The sequence below is a fragment of the Haliotis asinina genome, chromosome 12 (assembly GCF_037392515.1).
Source record: "Haliotis asinina isolate JCU_RB_2024 chromosome 12, JCU_Hal_asi_v2, whole genome shotgun sequence".
Classification (NCBI taxonomy): Eukaryota; Metazoa; Mollusca; class Gastropoda; order Lepetellida; family Haliotidae; genus Haliotis; species Haliotis asinina.
In genome coordinates, this window is record NC_090291.1 from 39,715,255 (window position 1) to 39,731,203 (window position 15,949).

Consider the following 15,949-nt stretch of genomic DNA (forward strand, 5'->3'; position numbering starts at 1 on the left):
GAGTTCACTGGACTTTACATATGTTAAACTGCAGATTAAGTATTAGTGTTAGAGAGCCTTACTTTGACACTTGTTGCACGTCTTGGCACAGTTCTTCATTGCCCATGGCTCGTAAGCACCGCTACAAGAGCTAGGTCCATACTGGGCACAGTTGTCTAGTACATCAACACACGAACTAGCCTCAGTGGGTTTGGCTGGAGATGGAAAAAATAATCAGCTTTTTGTTCCAAAGATCTGTGCTAACAAGATGCTTGAGTGGGTTTCCCGACGACACAGTTAGATGTGGCAACAAGCTTACGTGTTAAATACGCAACAGAAAATCGGTAAACGTTATTGGATGAGTGAGTGAGTGAGTGAGTTTTTGCAATATTCTAGCAATAAATCGCAGGACTTCACACGTTTGTGCTGGAAGACCCCAGTGTCATCAAGTCCCTGAATGAAAGGACGTGGTTTTGTCTTGTTTGATCGTTGTTTAACGTCGCACGCAGCGATATTCCAGCTCTTTAGTGGCGGTTTAAACATGTTCGAGTCTGGACCAGACAATCCAGTAATCAACATCATGGGCATCGATCAACACAAATGGTCAGCGTGTCAGCGAGCTTGACCACCTGGTCCCGTTACTCGCCTTTTACAACAAACATCGGTTACTGAAGACCCATTTCTAGCACTGATCTTCACGGGCGTCCAACAATAGGGGTTAATTTTTTAAAAAGCAACTTACCACAGGGCAAGTGACTTTAAGAAAAGTAACTTGAAATTGTCCTGATTAATTTTCCACTTGACCTGATTTTTATGATATAACATGAAATTATGAAAGATAAACAGCCAAAAAAGATAACCTTTCCTTATTGTCATTGCGAAATTGAATAACTACATTTTGAGCAGATATGAAATGAAATCCATGTTTATTTGTAGTTTGAAACCGCAAGCAGAAATTATCTAGTAACCCACGGACAAGCAAGATACCATTATCTGATTTCCTGAAATGAAAACTGAAATGAAAAACCCCTGTCCACTGTCATTAGACAGCCAGCCAGGAAACTTTACTTTCTCAACACGAATTTGATTATAGCCCCACGGATAAAAACAAAAGAGAAAGTAGATATTTGAGAATCGGATTTGACCAAGACATTAGAAACGCTACTACACTACAAACTGTCGCCGAGAAACTGGAAACCAATCCTAATGTAAAACAAACCCGACTTTAAATAACCCCGTACATAAAATATTTGGAGTAAGCATGTGCTTTTTGTTAAAAGTATACGTACCAACACAGTATGCTACCGTAAGAGTATCTCTTTGACTTAGGCAAAACTACATTTCAATTAAAAAACGAATTAAAACGAAACTTCCATTAAGTCACAGATTCAGTGAGGGCTAAGAAAGAAAACTGCACTTCTGTTACAGTTCTCAAAAGTTCATTACAAATTTTATTAACTCACGACAAAGTCCACAGAACGCTGCACAGTTTGCTCTCCCCCAGGCTTCGTATTCTCCATGGCAAGCGTAGTCGCCATACACAGCACAGTTGGACTTAACGTCCTTACAGGTGGGATTAGCTGAGGGTGATGGGGAGGCCGTGGCGGTGTCACAGCTGACGGCCTTGCAGCACCCCTGGGTCGGTACCAAGTGACAAGTGGCGGGTAGAGAGGTGTATGTTGTGCACCTGTCAGGTAATAATTGATTTATTACAGGTGTGTTTGTTTCTCTGAATTAACTCAGCTTTTGGCGTGTGGTCCGTGAAAGAGTGAGTGAGTTTAGTTTTACGCCGCTTTTAGCAATATTCCAGCAATATCACGGCGGGAGGTTCCAGAGATGGGCTTCACACAATCATTGGGAATCGAATACGGGTTTTCGGCGCGATGAGCGAAGTTAACCATATCTACTCCACCGCCCTGTGAAAGAAGGATTTTGGTCAACATAATCAAGTGATTGAACCATAAACACATATCTGTGCATTTGCATTACGATTCCGTGAATCAACCAGGTCCATCTGCACAACTAGAATATGATGATATGTACTCACATTGGATTACAGCGGTACTGTCTCGTCGTAGCATCTGTACATTCACAGCGGTAATCGCAGCCGTCATCCCACTTCTGACCTTGCTGGTACACAACGCCCTTGTACACACATCCGGCTGTAAATGGGTGGACAAGTGGGTGAGTCTGGGTTAAAGCCTCTGTTGGTAGTATCTGTTTCTATTCTTTCTTTTCACACATAATTTTAATCCAGGATACATATATAACAGTGGCTAGAGCGCTATTGGCTAGAGCGTCCACCTAGTGAGTGGATGGTCGCGAGTTCGGTCCCGGCCACGTCATAAAAAAGACGTTAAAAAGGATACTTGATGGTCCCGCTTATCGCTAGGCGTTAATGGGTACAACAAGGACTTGTCGGCTCGGAGTCAGTATAATGTGTCTGAGTGGGCGATTCATGCTTAACTACAGTGTAATATCTCAGTGGGATAGCACTAAAAACAGCTTAAGTTTGGACAAGTGCAAGCAGCCACACATACACACACATGTACGTTGTCATATGTGCGAAGTAATGACGTTAAACCCAATTTCACCTCATACAAAACCAGATACCCAGGGTAGTGCTTGGCAAAAACTATATACGAAAAGATAAACATATTATATCAACGTTGGAAAGGCATTTGTTATGCATATTAATGCTGTCGCTGAGGTTGCTAGGATTCTGGGACGTCCAAGTGGGGCAACTCTGCACAACGAAATTCAATGCCTTTGACGACAAGGCCACTAAGTGGCCCCATTCTTTTATTATACATGAACATATTGACATTTTGATGTCATATATATATAACGTTTGTCAAAGAGCGCCTACATCAGAAAGTAACGTTAATAAGCAGCAGTTTTTATGTGGTCAAGCCAATTGTAATAAATACACGTAATAGGAAATTGGTTTTCGAGTGAGTGAGTGAGTGATCTAGCAATAATCCTGCAATAACACGGCGAGGGACACCAGAACTGGGCTTCACACATTGTGTCCATGTGGGGAATCGAACCCGGGTCTTCGGCGCCACTAGTCTCCCCCACCGCCCCCAAAATGGGATTCGAACAATTGGGGGCATCTTAGTACGGCTGACGTTTATGACGTATTTCATCTAAATGGATGGGGCGAATGGATCAGGGCAAAGTTGTTCAGTTCCCATGTGTTTTTGAACGGTACTTTTGGTTTATCATATGTCAGCTTGAGTAAATGAGTATGGGTTTACTGAGCGTTTACCAGCAATAACGCGGTGGGTGAACATGGGCTTTACCCACTGTACCTTTTTGGGGATTCAAACCCGAATTTTGGTGTGAGGAGCAAACGCTCCAGACGTTTTTCTACTTTATTCCTTCGTATCGCCTTGATATGGGAGGAATGCCAAATGTGACGTTAGCTTGACACTTTAACAGCACTCAGTGACTGGTGTCACTAATGCTTATGGAGCATAACTTTGCACAGCGAGCTGTGTCCACTTGCATGTCTGTTTCCCGATACCGTCTGTTAGTCTACACTTGTATCTCTGTCAAACACAGTCAGATATATTACCTGTCGACCCGCCGATGGTGTTGCTGTATCCCACGTTGTAGCCTGGTCTGAAGCCGCTGAAGCCGCCAGTGTAGGCGCCGAAGACGGGGTATACGTTGGGGTTGGTAACAGGGTTGATGACGGTGCCGTCAGGTTTCTTGCACATGGGGGACGAGCAGCACCCTGTGTTGGGCTTGACCAGGTAACAGTCGCTGGGTAGATTGTCGTAACTTGGACACCTGGAGATTGGTCAGTCATAGAGTGAGTGAGTGAGTGAGTGAAGGAGGGAGCACAGTTTTGCACCGTTTTAGCAATATTCAGGCAATATCACCCCGGGGAACACCAGGAATGAGCGGGTGTTTAACTGTTAGGCCAGGTCATTCATTGAATACTTGCTTTGTTTGTTTGTTGTTTAACGTCACACTCAGCGATAGTCCTGTTATACGACGGCTGTATGTAAATAAACGAGTCTGGACCAGGCAATCTACAGACTGCCATCATGAACATCGATCTCCGCTACTGGTACTATGACATGCCTCAGCAAAGTCAGCGAATTGTACCCTACAGTCACACTGATTTGCTGAAACGAAATCTAACGGCAGACACAAACACGAGCTCGAGGTACTGCAGATCAGTTATAACAAGGATCTTCACACAGGTAGAACAGACAGTTCCTGAAGATCAATAGATAAACCGGACCTTCATAGGGGAGACAAAAATGGGTTGCTGTAGATCGGTTCTAAACAGGATCTTCATGAGGGTCAAAAAGTAAGGGTTGCGGAAGATCAATTCTAACCCAGACCTTCCACAGTCTCAGTAAGTAGCGATTCGACTTGAGATGGTCAGAATGGACTCGCCGTAATAGAGAGTGAGTGAGTGATTATGGTGTTGCACCACCTTAAGTAATATTCCAGCAATATCAGGGAGGGGGGAGGTTACCAGAAATGGGTTTCACACATCGTACCCAAGTGGGATTTCAAACCTGAGGCTACGGCGTGACGAGGATTCAACTATTATGCTATCCCACCACTCCCCGTTGCTGAGGCCAAAAAAGAATTCTTGGCGGATACAAGCACTGGTACTTACATGGGTTTGCAGGAATAGTATCCAGACCTTGCGTCAAGGCACTCACAGTCGTAGGAGCAGCCATCCTTCCACGTTTCTCCCTGGTGGTACATCTGCTTCTTGAACACACAAACACCTGCAACAACAGGAGAGGATTCATCACTGATTCATTGCACAGGCAATCGTGTCTTTGTGAGGATTAACGATTAAGGTCGAGGATTATCTAATCAGTATGCGTCATCTCAAATTATTAATATTTTTTTCTAAATCTTTAATCCACGCAAAGATACGAGAGCTTATGATTCAATGCACTTTCTCTTGGATATCACGGGAAACATGTCAATGTGTAGAGAAGCACCCGTAAAAGCTTTTATCTAAGGGTCTGAGTTGACCCATGACTTTACATATTTCTATGTTCGATAATCAAGGGCATGAAGTGCAGGTACGTACTGATTCAATGTTGAGGAAGTTACATATCTCTTAATTCTGCATTGAGGACATTACGTATCTACAGTTCACTGTTTGAGGACATTACTTATATACTCATGGAAACAAATAAGGGAACACATGGAAGTACAAGTGTTCCTTTATTCTTTTCCAGGTTTCTTCATTGTTTGTTTGTATTGCACTGTGAGGGAAATTCTGGAAATAAATATAGCAACACATGTACTCTCATGTGTTCCCGTATTCATTTCTATGAGTATACACTGATTCAGAGTTGACGACATGTCTTATCGCTTGGTTCAATGTTGAGGACATTAATTATCTCTTGGTTCAATGTTGAGGAAATTAATTATCTCTTGGTTCAATGTTGAGGAAATTAATTATCTCTTGGTTCAATGTTGAGGAAATTCATTACCTCTCGGTTCAGTATTGAGGACAATAATCATCTCATGGTTAAGTGTTTTTGGTTATTCAGTACATTACATTAACAACACAGAGCATTTCATTGTCCGTTGATTGGGTGCAGTACACGTATTTGTGTTCAGTGACTGCTGAAATGTATTTTTTGGTTCAAGGGTTGAGTGTCTGACCAATTATCACCATATGGTAACCGCCTGTATACAAGTCCAACACCAGAGTCCCGTTTCAAAAAGCTATCCTATTGGTAGGACCATCATACCTCCTATACTATAAGGTAGACTTACGACCGTCATAGCCCTGCGATAGCTTTCTGAAACGGGACCCTGGTTACGTATCTGGTAATGTATCACACACAGTACCTATGTATCCTACCCCATGCCTCATGTACCACCAAACCATAGCACTCACCTCTCAGTCCAGATATAGTCTGCCCCGGTGGTACAGTTGCTCCAGCACCGGGCAGGTTGGACCCTCCGAACATGGTGTTACCATTAGGTCCCACCAGAAGCTGCTGGGTACCTGTTTGTGGTGTGGGGGTGTTGCCGAGGGAATCAGGAGTCGGCCCGGGGGTGGGGACCAGCTGGGGTACAGGGATGTACATGTCCTTGCCGGGAACATCACAGGTGAGACTCGGACAGCACTGACCAGGGATATCCTGCATTTTACAATAGGACGGAAGGGGAGGGAAGTTGGGGCACCTGGGGGAGAAAAGGGAGATAATTACATATTTTAGAGCTGGCTGAAAAGATCGATAAGAGGAAATATTGTCGATAGGATATGGTTATCAGTGTAGAGATTGTCTCATCCCGTGAAGCATACCTGTTGTGTTTTAAAAAGCTTCATCATACTACAATGGCCTTAGACAATCAAATTAGAGTAACACAATTGTTCTTATAAGTCTTAACGTGCTCCTGCGTATTTTGTTTCCATTATTTTCCATATGTAACATTAACCAAACAGAAAAAAAGTATCATAAAAGTAAGCGTTCATGTTTTTGCCCTCTATTGTTTATGTCTGTTCACACAGAGAGAGAGACACACAGACACACACACCGAGTTGCGTTTCCTTTGGTGTTCAGTATATTTGTGTTTCTGTTATAGTCAAAGGGAGTTGGGTTTAAGGCTACTTTGAACACTGCTCCTGTTTACGTTAATACACAAGGCTTTCGACTTTAACCAATTCACTGGAACCGACAACCAGACGAATAACAGAGGCGAACCGGGGTCGAACCCACAGACACTAGGTCACCCCTGCATCTAATGAAACGTTAACTGAGTGCGTGAGTTTCACACCGCACTATGAGATACGATGACGCGTGTCAGCCAGTAATTTTCAAGCTATATGTCGGTCAGTAAATAATTAATGTTCAACCATAAAATCAAGTGATCAACAGCATGAGCATCGATCGGCACAACTGGGATACGATAACGTGTGTCAGGCAGTTCAGCGAACCCTGACCACCCGATCCCGTTAGTCGCCTCTTGGGCTACTGAAGATCAGTTCTAACTCGGATCTTCACGGGTTGAAGCGTTAAGTACTATTTAAGGATAGAAACGCACCTATGATTTCTGTTTACTACTCACTTGGACGTGCACTGGTACACTCCGGCCGCCGCATTCTTGCAAGTACAGACGTACTTACATCCGTCGTCCCAAGATTCTCCCTGGCCGTAGATGGTGCCGTGGTACACGCACACGCCTGAGAAGGGGGAGGAAAGGGTGTCATGGTCGTAATAGGGACCTATGTTGGTTCATGGGTAAATATAGTCCAAAATAAAAACTATGGTGATTCCAGATAAAAGAACGTTTTTCACCAAAATAAAAACTAAGGTGATTCCAGATAAAAGAACTTTTTTCACCAAAATTCGCGGTCTGCACGAACACATCCATTTCAAGTATTTCACTAGTAGCCTTTGATCGAAAATCTTACGAAATCTCGTTTAATAAGGTTTCAGAAACAATAACGCTGTGGCTGTCATGACTCTAAATGGGTGAGTGAGTGGGTGAGTGAGTGAGTGAGGTTTTACATCTCTTTGGGCAATATTCCAGCAAAATCACGGCGTGGGCAATGGGCATATATTGTATCCACATGAGGAATCAAACCTTGTTCCTCAGCGACACATGCGGACACTTTAACCAATAGGCTACTCCACCGCTTAACTCTGAATGAATCATAGCTCCATAGTAACAGATTCTGTTACTTGTGAGAGAAAAGTGACAAAAGCGAGAAAGTACAATTACATTTGAATTAAAGGTTTGTAAATAATCGAGTCTGGACTTGACAGTCCACTGATCAACATCATCGACCCACGCAACTGGGACACGATGACATATGTCAACCAAGGCAGCGGGTCTGACCATCATTTTCCGTTAGTCGCCTCATACGACGAGCATGGGTTGATGAGGATCAATTCTAACCCGGATCTTCACGGGTCTTGGATTCAAGGGAGTTCAAGTACTTACTTCTTCCGCCCATTATGTGCTGCTTTCCAGGGATAGCACTGACTTGGCTCGTCCCCGTGAAGACGCTGTGGGTGCCAAGAGGGATGATGTTCTGGATCTTAGGGTCCAGAGTTGGGGAGGCGGTGGGTTGGTTGTTGCCCGAGAGGGCAGTGATCCCGCCAGTACAGACCGGTCTCTCGCAGCACTTGTTGAGGGGGTCAGGCTGGAGCTGGCAATAGCTGGGCAGGCTGGAGTACGCCTGACACCTGGTAGAAGAGTGCGTGAGTGAGTATGGTTTGACTCCGGGTTTAGCCATATTCGAAGAATATCACGGCAGGGCAAACAGAACTGGCCTTCATACATTGTACCCATGTGGGAAATCGATCACGGGGCTTCGGCGTGAAGAGCGAACGCTTTCACCACTAGGCTACCCCACCGCCCCGAGATGGGGGAAGAGGCAGAGGGAGAAAAGTTACAATGTGATTCAAAACTTCACCTGTGCCAAATATGTCTTAAAAGCGGAAGTTACAACATTTAAAACGCCTTCAATAATTACATGTTAACAGTAACTCTGGCAAGATAGCAACAAAAGGGTTTGCTTGTGGATGTACGATTGCATGTTACATACAATAACACCGGGTGTTCACGGAACAAGACATATTATTCTGCCCTGCTAGTAGCTCTTTGCTTTGTTTCCGATTGCATGTACTAATAGCAATGTTGGCCAAACGGATCTTAACAGTGTGAACTGCAAGCAGCGTTAAACTACTTTGCTGAGATTCATCTCACATCCTCGTTTATCAAGAATGTATGCTCACATGGTTTAGATCTCAGTCTGAGCCTGTAGAGAGAGAGACTGTATAAACTTAAATCGTTTTTCCTAATCCAGTTGAACATGTGAAATAAATATTCTATAAGACAAAAAGAAACCACTGACGTAGTGACGTAAGATACACAAAAGTGTTTTGACAACGTCAGGGGCATGCTATAAACGAAATGTTTATGCGCCTGTATGACACAAAAGACTGATGTAGCAAAGGGTGTTTGCAATGGCGTCTGCTACAACTAAAAGTAAAAGTAAGACGCACACAGCGAAAACCAGGACCCGGTCAAAACATTATAAATGTAATCAATACGTTACTATCATGAAATAGTCGCCGAAAAACGTAAATGTATGATACTAGAACCTATAACATAACATTTTTCATCATTTTTGTTTGGATAATTTTCAGTCACTCTCAAACTGGGTGTATAATTTTTTTGCTCGGCCGGTTAGTTCTACAGGTTCCCTGTCACTGCGGATGCCGATTTGATTTGACAGATGTGAACTCACTTCTGGTTACATGTGTAAATATTTTTGGTGGCATCGTCGCACTTGCAGTCGAAGTCACAGCCGTCGCTCCACATGTCGCCCTGGTTGTGGATAGACCCGTCTGTGTACACGCATTTGCCTGAGGAAAGAGAATGAATATGGTCTTACGCCGCTAGGAACTCTGTCAAGGCGGGGTACACCTGAAGGTACAGTCCCGAATTTCTATAGACAGACTAAATACCAAGGGTTTGTTTTGCATGTGTGATGCTTTACGTGGCACTCAGCAGTGTTAAAGTTGTGTGGTGGTAGCCTGTAAATGTTCGAGACTCCATCAGATGAAACTCCCAGATGAAGTGACAAACGTTGCGGATTTTAGACGTTGTCATCTGGCACAGCAGTCGGTATTCGTTGCGAAGATTATCGGACTCAATCCCCATAATGAATTTAATTTGTGAAGCTTTTCGCAAAGTTGTTATGGACAAAAGCTGCATGAAGTGTGTATTTGTTTTCGTAGGTGCTTGTTGGAAGCAAGTTTCTGTTGAATGCAATTCAGATGTAGTTTGGTAAAGATGACATTTGACGTTGCTTTCAAGATTGTTTCATTGATACTCTGATATCCATGGGCGTGTGGCCTATTGTACAGTTCCGGGCCTATATCGGTTCTGCTGAGCCAGCCAACCCGGACACCGTCGAGAAGGCTAGCCGAACGAGATACTGAAGAGCGTCCTATCCGACCGACATACCATAGTTTAACAAGGATACCACTGAGACACAGTGCATGGACCTGTTTTATCCCTTATTATTACCGCCGGGGATGGTATCTAATACTATGTTTTAACGTCTCTTAAATTATGACGCGACGTCATATTTAACTGATAAAGCAATGTCAAGGTCACAGGCTCATATTTTGTATCAGTATGAGAAACGATCCGGTCTTTTATGTATACTGACAGAAGGCGCTGTCATTAATTATTTACACCACCCTATCCTACCTTGACAGAATCGTAAGCTATGGGATAGCCTGACTTAGCGCAGTCCTTCTTGAGGGAAGGTGACGCCTTCGCAAGCCTACCGATGGCGACTCCAGCGGTGATCTTGGGGGTGGAAGAAGTTGGTGTCTGTGTCGTTGTCGACATCCCTGGCTGGAGGGTGGGTGTGAAGTCACATATGGCCTTTTCACAGCAGTTGTCAGCGGGGTCAGGGTTCAGCTTACACTGTGGTGGGAGGTTGTAATATCTGGGGCACCTGGAGAGACACATGGTTCAAATACTGGTCACAGAACACATTCCAGCGAATCTCATTAATCTCAAAACCTATTATTTCTAAATGCCTGGATAACAAATGCCCAGATGGATGCCTTGTGGATAATGCTTTAAAATGTTTCTTTAAAATCAATCTGGGTTAGAATTGATCTTCAATAACCCATGCTCGTCGTAAGAGGATCAGGCTGTCAGGGTCGCTGGTTGACGTGGTTGACACATATCGCCGTATCCAAATGGCTCAGATCTATGCTCATGCTGTTGATCATTGGTATGTCTGGTCCGAACTCGATAATATACAGACCGCCACTATATATCCGAAATGTGAGTGCGGCGTTAGGAAAACAACCAACCAAACAACCAGCCAACCAACCACAGACATGTCCAGGAGCAAGGTCCGGGACCTAGATTTTCGAAGCTATCTAGGCCCTGTTTCTGAAAGCTGTCGTAGCTTTAAGACTGACGTAAGTGTGTGTTATAGTACAGGACGACAGCTTTGTGAAACGTGGCCCTGCACGTTGTTCCGGAATAACAAGGTTACACTGGGCACGTATATGTTTTGGGATATATGAAGATATATCTTAATATTTTCGGGCGATATTGAGTCTTTGAACCCCATGTTATTGTATTCTGCTGCGAAGAATATTTACAAGTATTTAACTGACGATTTAACCCTCTGAATTAAATAAATACTCTGTTTATCTCTAACTGATAATGCTGATTACCTTTCTGAGCATCTGTACTGCCCCCTAGCGGCGTCGATACACTCACACTTGTAGTTACAGCCATCGTTCCACGTACGACCCTGGCTGTAGATTTGTCCCTTGTACACACACGCAGCTGGGGGGTAAGACGGACAACCATCGTATATAGTCACTACTACTGCTGCTGCTGCTGCTGCTGCTGCTACTACTACTACTACTACTACTACAGGATCTGGTGTATTTCATGTCAAAGGGGTTCGAATCTCTGTTTGGACAATACTTTTCAAAAATATAAATCTAGATTTTTGCAATCGGATAATGTTTTTAGATGCCATAATTTATATATATGTCAAATTTGAACGAAATCGGTGAAGAAATGGAGGGTTTGTTTAGGTAATTCTACCGCTACACTCATTACATAAACTACAGCATTTGAGTGTAATGAGCTACACTCAGATTGCAAAAGTCCTAACAGAGATTCGAACCCCTGTGTTTCATGTTATCTTTACCAGCTAATAACGGTCATAATGGGTTTGTGGCAACCTAGGTTTATAATTAGACTTCTGACTTACTTCTTATGCCCGATACGCCTATTCCATATTGTGGATTGTAATTGTTGTTACTGCCACTGATGCCGGTGATAGTCCCGGGGATGTTGGTGGGGAGGTAAATGCCGGTGATGTTGGGGTACGATACTTCTGGACTGACCCCAGGGGCACCGGTGCCGACCAAACCCGGTTTAGTGACGTAGCTAACGGGAGGGTAGTTGTTACATTCTGGCACAAGACAGCATGGGTCGGTGGGGCTGGCGATCAGGTGACAGGTGGAGGGGACGTTGTCGTAGCTGGGGCACCTAGAGAGAGAGTGAGTGAGTGAGTGATCGAGTGAGTGAAAGCGAGAGTAAGTGAACTGAGTGACAAGTTGAGAGGGAATGAGTGAGAAAATTAATCAGGGTTTACTACTATATAGAAGGCGTTTCACACTGGGAATTAAACATTGCCTCACAAAATGAGAGAGCGGGTTTTAGTTTCAGAACAATTTTAGCAATATTCAAGCAATATCAGCCTGTTTCTGCACAATATCTTGTGGAGTTTATCATATGAGATATAACCCCTTTCAAAACTTGTGGCATATATATATATATATATATCATAAGATCATAGTTTTACGTCACCGTGGCTCAGGCAATGTCAAGGCCATTTGCTCATATTTTGAATCGATATGGGATGCGAACCCGATCTCTATGGAAGCTGACAAAGCATATTATTATTTATATTATCCTTCCCTGTGTGAGTGAGTTGAACTTTACTTTTATCAATATCCCAGCAATATTACGGCAAGGGACACCAGAAATGTGCTTAGCACATTGTACCCATGAGAGAAATCGAACTTGTGTCTTCGGCGTGAGCCCCTTGAACCACTAGGGGCTACTAGGTACTAGGTACTACACACTCCCCGCCTTCAGAAACGTTCTTGGAAAACATTTTTTAACTTCTAGCATCTAGAAGAACTATTAATGAAATGTACTTAGTCTACACAAGAGTCACTGGACCTAGGAATTAAGCCACTCACGTAGGTTTAGAGTGCAGCTTCGAACATAATGTAATTGAAAACACACATGGAAATATACTGCTGTTGTTTCAAGCAGTTTTTGCCTATTCCTTTAAAAATACAATAATGAGTCCGATAAAATTTAGAATGGGTTAATTGTAACTTGACGTTTTAGCTATTATGTGCAGTTTGTCACTATGTGGTCAGTACCTCTCGTGGCAGGAGTAGTAGCCGGTGGAGACGTCCTCACAACGGCAAGTCTTGGAGCACCCGATGTTCCATTCTTCTCCCTGGTTGTAGTATACACCTTGGTAGACACAGAAACCTGCAGCCAAAACATCAAGTCAGCAAAACCTAAACCTGCTATTACTGAATCCGATATGTTAATATTCTTTAACAGAAATAGCAAATGAAATGTCATGTGAACGCAACCCTGACTACCTCATATGCGTAGTTTATAACGTACTGGTGGTGTCAGTTCCAGTGATGTTAAACTGTAACGAATGAATTCAGATTTCAGAATCGCTCATAACATATCCGAAGTTGACCGTCTCTTCTCTTGTGTATGCAAGGATGCCAGGAACTTTTACGACCGCTTCAGACAATCACGATTCATGGTCTTGTGAGTTTTTATTATCATTTATTATAGGATATTTATATAGCGCACATAGCCATGCAACTAACTATTGCTTGCTCAAGGCGCTGGTATTTGTGTCCCTCGATCATTGGATGTCCGTCTCAGCGTCAAATCGTATTATCAATCTCAACTCCCTGGGGAGTGTACAACTCTTGCTGCCACTAGGCGCACCGAGTTTATTGTGGCTCTCTCATCCTAACAAGGTACCCAGTTCACAGCTGGGTGGACTGGGACACATAGTCACAGTACTTTGTCCAAGTGTACTGCACGTTGCTGTACCCGCAACTAGGTGTATGCACGTATTCATGTGGCCACCGTCTGGTCATATAACAACGGATTCGTGGGTTCTTTTAAGTGCACAGGGTCGTGTACTGCACTCTAGGGGTTGTGACAACACGGAAAGAGTCTGCACACAAACTTGACTCCAAGGTTTTTACACCTGGTCACAGGTGGGCTCGATCCCGACATATCAGCCTAGCTGGATCACAAGCCTGGCGCTTTAGCTCGCCCACCGAGCCCCTATGATCATGATCTTATGAGTATGGTTTTACGCCGTTTTGACTAATATGGGCTTCACAAGTTGAACACAGGTGGGGAATCGAACCTTCAAGAGCTGACGCTTTAACCACAAGGCCACCCCACCGCAGTGGTCAATAATTGTCAATAGATTAGTTAGGTAGGTTGAAGCCATTTATGACAGACTAGAGTCCACACGTTAAAACTGACCTCGTTTGCCGAATATAGAAGTGCCAGTGCCGATCATGTTTGCTGTCGATGGTGATGCATTAGGGTTGATGCCTGGGACAGGAGTGGGTGTGAACACACCTGCGGGGGTGGGGATTCCTCCTGGGAAGGGGGTGGGGTTCATGAAGTCGCAGTAAGGCTTCTGGCAGCATTTGTCACTGGGGTCCTGGATCAGCACACATTGCGTCGGCAGGGATGGGAACTTCTGACATCTGGAACGTAGAATATTTTGGTTGGTTTGATGTTTTAAGCCGCACTCAGCACAATTCTAACTATAAGGGGTCGGTTTGTAAATAATCGTGTCTGCACTGCCTCATTTCAAATCAAGCGGATCCTCTTGGTTACTTTCGGGAACTATAGATCCTGTCAATTCTAGATCACCAAAGTGCCAAAGAGCCAAAATACGTTCCATGTTACATGAAAACAAAAACTATTTAACGATATATGTCGTTTTCATACTTAAGTGTCTCGTAGGTAAAATCTCCTGGTTGGATGTAAGTTTTAGTGTTTATCAATGAATGCTTATTATGTTTGACATTGTATCTTTCTTATATAACTTGTGACACTTCAAGCTTATATTTCACTGACAGCCAGTTTGCCAATAATAATCGCCAGAGACCTCCATCATAAGATTTCCTCAACCATTTACTTGACACGTCGTAAAGTAACTGACATACTGGTCAAAGCGGTGTTAAACTCACTCACTCACTCACTCACTCACTCACTCACTCACTCTTGGTGCTTACTTCTCGCTACACTTGTATTTGCCGGTGACGTCGTCAAGGCAGATGCAGTTGAAGTCGCAAGCGTCGTCCCAAGACTCTCCCTTCTTGTAGACATGGTTCTTGTAGTAGCAGCCTAATAGGGAAATAAATAAATAAATAAATAAATAAATAAATAAATAAATAAATAAATAAATAAATAAATAAATAAATAAATAAATAAATAAATAAATAAATAAATAAATACACTTTGCGTAATTTTCCTTGTATAATGGAAAACGATGTGCACCTTTAGATAAACAGACACAAATATTGAAAATTCTTCCTGGAGATATTTCTGAAGAAATCATTTCCTGTTTTGCTTTGCTATTTATTGTTTAGCACCACACTTAGCAGTATTCACGGTACATCATGGTGGTGGTTAAATAGTCGAATCTGGACCAGACTATTCAATGGTCTACATCATGAGCATTGTTTGGGATACGACGACATGTGTCAACATCCGATCCTGTCAGTCGCGCCTTACGACAAGCATGGATTACGCTGACTGTTGTAGACAGGGATTGATACTGTGAGCATCGTGTGTAAACGCCATACGAAGTGGACCATACTTGCGCGCACCAATGCTATGTACGCACCTGTCTTGGGTAGAGGAGTCGCCACGCTGCCGGGTGAGGGTGTGACAACCACCCCCGGGGACACGAAGGGGTAGGGAGTAGGGGTCACTCCTGGCTGCAGTGGTGGCTGGCCTGGTTTGGGGGTCGGGATCAAACCGTTGCCTAGGATACAAACAACGTTGCTCACATTGGTGAACACAACAACTGCAAACACTGCTGTGTTTAATTAAAACTATATGAAAGTGGGTTCGAATCTCAGATTCTTTCAGATTAACTTGGCAAACTGTTGATGCATTCATGTAATTCAGCAAAACATTTTACACATACAAAAATCTTTACAGTACAGTATCTGCATTACCTTTTCTTCATATATTCCTTATATGTATCCCCAGTGTTCCAAGTCCTGTCTTTAATAGTAACACAAGGACATGTTTTGATAGGACAAATCCCTCGCTAGAAGGGCTGGTACATTCGTCTTTCAGGCGATACATTATA

At 43.4% G+C, this 15,949-nt stretch overlaps 1 protein-coding gene across 1 annotated transcript in view; it reads right to left on the reverse strand.

Moving 5' to 3' along the window:
- Positions 1–15,949, reverse strand: part of LOC137258877 (mucin-2-like) — a 59,196-nt gene that overhangs the window by 12,213 nt on the left and 31,034 nt on the right. The window contains exons 28-43 of the mRNA XM_067796572.1: positions 15,476–15,616; positions 14,862–14,973; positions 14,098–14,327; positions 12,945–13,059; positions 11,756–12,036; positions 11,205–11,319; positions 10,293–10,465; positions 9,242–9,359; positions 7,930–8,174; positions 7,051–7,165; positions 5,876–6,165; positions 4,625–4,739; positions 3,560–3,777; positions 2,027–2,141; positions 1,443–1,666; positions 63–194 (exon numbers count right to left, since the gene is read on the reverse strand). Of these exons, the coding sequence (XP_067652673.1) occupies positions 63–194; positions 1,443–1,666; positions 2,027–2,141; positions 3,560–3,777; positions 4,625–4,739; positions 5,876–6,165; positions 7,051–7,165; positions 7,930–8,174; positions 9,242–9,359; positions 10,293–10,465; positions 11,205–11,319; positions 11,756–12,036; positions 12,945–13,059; positions 14,098–14,327; positions 14,862–14,973; positions 15,476–15,616 (2,739 nt within the window). The remainder of the gene's footprint in view (positions 1–62; positions 195–1,442; positions 1,667–2,026; positions 2,142–3,559; positions 3,778–4,624; positions 4,740–5,875; positions 6,166–7,050; positions 7,166–7,929; positions 8,175–9,241; positions 9,360–10,292; positions 10,466–11,204; positions 11,320–11,755; positions 12,037–12,944; positions 13,060–14,097; positions 14,328–14,861; positions 14,974–15,475; positions 15,617–15,949) is intronic.